We start from the raw sequence: 5,665 nt of genomic DNA on the forward strand, positions 1-5,665 counted from the left end.
CAAGAACATTTAGCATATAGGTAATGGGTACAAGATATCCATCTTTTTAAGCAGAATTACTGTTCTTCCTCCCCTCACCCAAATCACCTTGAGTATGTGAGGACTGACATACCTAGTATTTCGGAGAAGCCATCAATTTCTCCTGACATACTTTGACTTTTTACTCTTCAATGATCTGAAATGGAGTTAACTAGCTTTGAGAGGAATTAGGAAGTATTCCCATTTTCCACCTCACCCCACAACAATCTCAAAATCCTTCTTATCCCTGTCATTGATCTTACAAAAAATAAAAATAAAAAGGCAAAACTTTAAATGGTGGGGGGGGGGAGGGAGAACAGGGCCAGATACAATTGTATCTAATGAGGTTTTTATTAAATGCCCATAAAATGCAAAAAATGTGCCCCTTCACTTTTGAAGACTCTCTCCTATCTACTTTCTATGCACATTAATTATGTCTAATTCTAAAATTGGTTTTCCATAGCCAAATCAATTATTCCATTGAGATTGACAAATTTCAGCATATTTTGCAAATTGTCTCTCCCTTTAGAAAAATACAACAAATGGATTTAAGCCATCACTTTTCAAAAGGTGATATGCAGGAAAATGTATACAAAAGGTATATCAATTTTGCCTTTCAAAATAATTTGAAGTTTTATATCTGTTGTATAAAATGTATTATATTTTATTACATATAGGTATTTATATAGAAAAACCGTCAGAGCCAATATTTGTGAAAGGGGGCATCTGGAAGATTACATCAAGAAAACAGAGCTCGGCGCCTCCTGCCTAAGAAACACTGACCTATGTCACCTGGCCCTGTGGGCCAGGCCACCCCAGTGCTATATGCAAGTCTGCAGAGCAGGAGTGCTAGGTTGGGACTGCCTTCTTGGAGAGGAGGGGAGCCCTTGAGACAAACCCCCCCAGCCTGGAGTCTGTTGGTGTGTCTTCCTTAGGAGAGGTGGTACATGCCATATCCAACTGGAGTGGCATAGAGTCCGACTGGCGGAATGGGAAGCACAGGTCTATGGAAAGGGTAGGAGGCTCCGTACAGGGATGCTGCTTGCAGGGGCGAGTTGATGGGGAAAGGGAGACTGAAGCCAGAGGGCAGCAAAGGTTTTGCAGCCATTTTCAGCTTTTCCAGTTCTGCCTCCTGCAGTCTTTTTGCCTTGGCCCTTCGGTTCTGGAACCAGATTTTGACCTGGGTCTCTGTGAGGTTCAGAGAGCTGGAGAACTCCGCACGCTCTGCGATCGAGAGGTACTGTTTCTGGCGGAACTTGCGCTCCAGCGCCAGGAGCTGGGACGTGGTAAAGGGAGTGCGAGGCTTCCGATTGGTCTTGTGCTTCCTCAAGGTGCAGGTGGTAGGGCTCAGGTGTCCTGGAGAGCAGAGGGGGGGTGAGTTAGCTAAAGTCCTGTTCTCTCCAGGTTTGCCCCTGCAGGCCTCCCCTCCTATGTGGAAAGCATTTTGCTTACGACACACATACACACGCACACGTACATGCACACGCACGGGGTGGTCTTCAAAAAATTCAGGGAGAGTGCATCTCATAAAAATATTATCCACATTTTTCAACTGTTTTTGCATCAACATTAACTTGCACTTTAATTACGCTTTCCCATAAAAATTTTTTTTGAGGTCCCTTCCATGTGCTTTGCCTCATCTTTCAAAAGGAAAGTTTGGGAATTTACCAGTGTAATGAAACTTTTTCTACAGGGAAAACAAACCCTCTAGAGGTAATGGATGTATAAGGGAATGGATGTGAACAGACTCTCAAGTCAGCTCAGCCCAGTGTTTGAGAAATACAGCTCCACCTTCGAGTTCCACTTCCCTGGTCTTTACAACGAAGCGCTCTCAGTTCATGCTTAGCCTCATCTCCCTAGGATGCTGAGATAATTACACAAGAGAAGGAAAACGAAAGGTTTTAGAAACCAGCTTCCTCTCTCATGCAGAAAAAGGTTGGATTCTATCTGTGTATTTACGAAGGACCATTGTGCAGATAAGGTCTGTGGTAAATTAACAGCACCTTCGCAACCGGGGGGCAGCCCCTTGCCGTGTGCAATAAACAACCACTCGTGTCATTCCACCCAGTCTCCAGATTATAAAACCTGAATGCCATTTTCACAGATCTGGATGTGGGGTAAGTTCTTGGCCGGGAGCTTCTGTAACACAAACTGTGCTAAGACGGAGGGGAAACTCCACTCGCCCATAAATGTACATGTCGGGGGCATCACACTGCCTGCAAACTGAGAGCCCACGATGACATCTTAGTCATCTCCTCCATGGTTTAGGGAATCCTTCTTTGGAGGCGAAGGTAGGCCGGCAGCAGCCAGGCTCCGTACTGAAAATGGATTCAGTCATAGCTGTCGTGTCAGAGGACGGGCTTCCCTGTGGTTGCCCAGCCTCCACTAACTTTGGGCTTGTTTTCCTCGGGGTGGGGGTGGAGCACAGAGCTGTGGCCATAGAGGCTAAACAATTAATTTTCTGCATTTGGCTTTTATGAGCTATGCTAATTTTCCAAATGTAGCCACAGTAGTAACTCCAGTGTATTCAGGAGAGAATGTCACATTTCTTGTTTAGTTACTTTGGTGGCCCAAGAAAGAGTTTACTCTTCATACTTGAGGGTGACACAGCACAAGTCCCAACCCAGCCTCCATTTCCAACAAAAGATGGATTTGTCCCAGTGTCACTTTAGTAACTATCACTTTACTGACTGAAAAAGGAAGACGTGGTGGGCTCCGCAGTTAGTGGAAGAAGAGAAACCTGGGGGACAGGGGTAAGAAAGGGCCCAGAAACGTCTAGCTTTACATGTGCTAATTCCTAACTAAGCCAGAGCGCCTACTGAACTAACAAGCTACACTGAGGGGTACTCTGTAGAGACTGCGACTGTCCCACTCAACCCAGGCCTGGCGGGAAGGAGGGTCCAGACGTCTCAGCTCTGACACCAAGCTTCTACTGTGCACACTGGCTCCCCCTCTACAGGGGAGATCTGACGCACCTACGTGCCTGGTCAGGGTAACTTCAGCTGCTCTGGGAGTGGCATCTGAATTTTGAACTCCAGGTGACGATGGGGTTCGCACACATGTACCAAAGCCAAAAAAGCAGAGGCTCTCCACCAGCCCTGCTCCCCACTCCCACCCCATTTTAAACCAGCCAGAGGAAGGATGCGATTATACAAGGCAAAACAGCATTTATCCTACTTCCTCCGAATAACAAAACCAGGCCTGGGCGGGTAGCTAGTCCTGCCCCAGGCTCTGTCACTTGGCACTCCCTCAGCCCACCGCTCTGACCACAGGGCTCCCACTGCCACTTCCAAGCCCAAAGCAACAACTCTTCATGTTTTAAAATGAACCCTTTCTAAGACCCCTGGTTCTGCTATGGAAAGGTCATAACCAGGGCCCAGTTTGCCCGGGGGAGCAGGGAGGTTGGGTACACAACAGGACGATTTGAGGGCTAGTGGGAAATCGTCCTCCAGAGCCCAGGGTTTAAGGATGCTGAGATTTCGGAAGTCTCGGCACCACTCCATGAAGGCCTGAACCCTTGCTGTGGGACGGGCATAGCCCCAGGCTTGGAATATCCCGGCTCCATCCCATCTACCACAGGAACGGCCTGACCATCGGAGCCTCTATTTCGCTGTCCACAGAATAGGTAACTGAAACCGATCCGCACAGTGCGCTTCTAAGTGTTCAATGCTGTGCCCAGAACCCTGTCGCTCACTTCGTACGGGATCACTGAATGTTCCCAAGCTTTTTTCCCCCTAGGCCCAGACTGCTGATTCTCTGAACCCCACTGAAACGTCCTGATCTGTTAAGAGGCGGCTGCCCCACTGAGATCAGAGATGGTGGAAAGTGCTGTAAAGCACTGTGCAAACTTGAGTTTAAATTCTCCGAGTCCTTAATCTCGGTGTCTTTTGGGTCTTTCAGAACTTCTAACAGGGTGGAGACACCGGGTATAAGGCCTTGTTTTGTTCACAAAGTACTGTGTTCCTCCACTTGCCGGCTGGAAGGTGGAAAAGTGCTGGGCGGTTCTCTCCTCACTTTAGAGTCTGTCCACAGGCCCTGCTCTTTCTCACTTCTCTTGAAGATAGGACAGGGAGTGGGGGAGAGGAGGGAGAAGTGAGGAGACAGAGAATTTAAAGGCTAAGAAACAGAAGTAAATAGGACTGTAGGGAATGGCTTCTCCAAACTATGGAAGGACCCGGGGCCCAAAACAGGTGCTTCAAAAGAGGCGAATCAGAGCAGCCTCCCTTGCCAAGAAGTGGGGTGCAGGTGTCGTCACTACCTGGGAGAGAGATCAAGGGTGGTGGCCAGGACACCCTACAGAGAAGCAGAGACTGAACATCCCATCCCCAGGCCCAACTGGTTGTTGGTGACCTGGGACATCTTAAGTGACATCCTCTTAAAATCTTCAGTGTCCATGTCTGAAAAAAAAGCCACAGGTGCCTGGCTAACGCCTCACTTGGGGTTCTGTGGTGATGGGAATGGGCGCGCCACTCTGGATCTCGCACCCCGGTGGAACGCCGGTAATGATTAGCCTGCGCCCTGCCGGGCCCACCCGCTCTGGGCGAAACGCAGAACCTCCTAGCGACGTGCTGGCCACGGGATGATGGGGGACCTTTCCTTTCTGCAAGTCTCTGCCGCTAACACTTCCTGGGATCTGGCCTGGATGTCCGCGGGTCCCACAAAAGATGATTTCTCAACAGCTGGCTGGACTCCTTAGCTCATCTTTGAAACAGGGGCGCACCTGACAGGGATGTGAGTTTGGCAAGGAGAAAGGACAGCCGCCTCGGGTCAGGCACAGGTGCTCAGTCGGGGTGGGACCTCCTCACTCCCCAGAGACCCCGGTGGACAGCGCAACCAAAGCAAGTGGCTGGAGCCCAGGACGGAGGGCGACTGAAACCGACCGTCCAGCGACCGGTGAACTCCGTGGGAGGCCAGCGAGTCCGCTTGGTTTGAACGCTTTGCACCACGAGGGGACCCGGCCACGCACCGCACGGACATGTGGACATTATCCAGAGGCTATCCTAATGCGGACGGAGCGCTGAACTCCGCGGGTCTGCGGGGCAAGACCTGCTAGGCTTGCCTCCCCGGGCGCACGCGCCCACGTAGAGGGGTCTCTGTGCTCGGCCGGACCCGCCGCCCCAGCTCCCTCCGACAGACAGCGCACTCACCCGCCTACCCGGGTCCCCGCCCTGGCGCGCACTCACTTGGCGGCGGCGAGTATCTGCCCGGCTCCTGCATCCACGTCGCTCCGTCTTCAGAATTTTCCGACTTGACCGAGGCGGTCTCGAAGGGTTTGACCAGCGGCCCGGGGCTGTGCGCTTCCCGAGCTCCGTGTCCCGGCAGCAGCAGTGGCCGCAGGGTGGCCCCGGCCGCGGTGCTCTCGGCCGGTAGCGGGGATGCCTCCTTGGGCGGCTTTTTGTCGGACATGAGAGCCTCCACGCTGAAGGGCAAGCTGGAGACCTTGACGCGGCGCTCCTCCGCGCTCACCTCGGCGCCCCCAGGCCCCGGGCCCGGCCCGGCCACCATCGCCGGGCCCTCCTCATCGGACGAAAACAGGTCATTGCCTTTGGACGGAGAAGCCATGACTTCTCTGCCCTAAGTAGCTCCCGGCGCGCAACTCCGCTTGCAACCCAGCAGCTGCGACTCAAACTTTTTGGGGGGGAGTCCG

At 51.8% G+C, this 5,665-nt stretch overlaps 1 protein-coding gene across 1 annotated transcript; it reads right to left on the minus strand.

The window, feature by feature from the left end:
• Positions 1-727: 727 nt before the first annotated feature.
• Positions 728-5,603, minus strand: MSX2 (msh homeobox 2). Its single transcript, XM_006158897.3, has 2 exons — positions 5,202-5,603; positions 728-1,374 (listed from the first exon to the last, which is right to left on the minus strand). Exons 1-2 carry the CDS (start codon positions 5,578-5,580, stop codon positions 950-952), a joined length of 804 nt encoding a protein of 267 aa, XP_006158959.1. The 5' UTR covers positions 5,581-5,603; the 3' UTR covers positions 728-949.
• Positions 5,604-5,665: the final 62 nt, after the last annotated feature.

This window comes from Tupaia chinensis, unplaced genomic scaffold (genome assembly GCF_000334495.1).
Source record: "Tupaia chinensis unplaced genomic scaffold, TupChi_1.0 Scaffold000612_1, whole genome shotgun sequence".
NCBI lineage: Eukaryota > Metazoa > Chordata > Mammalia > Scandentia > Tupaiidae > Tupaia > Tupaia belangeri.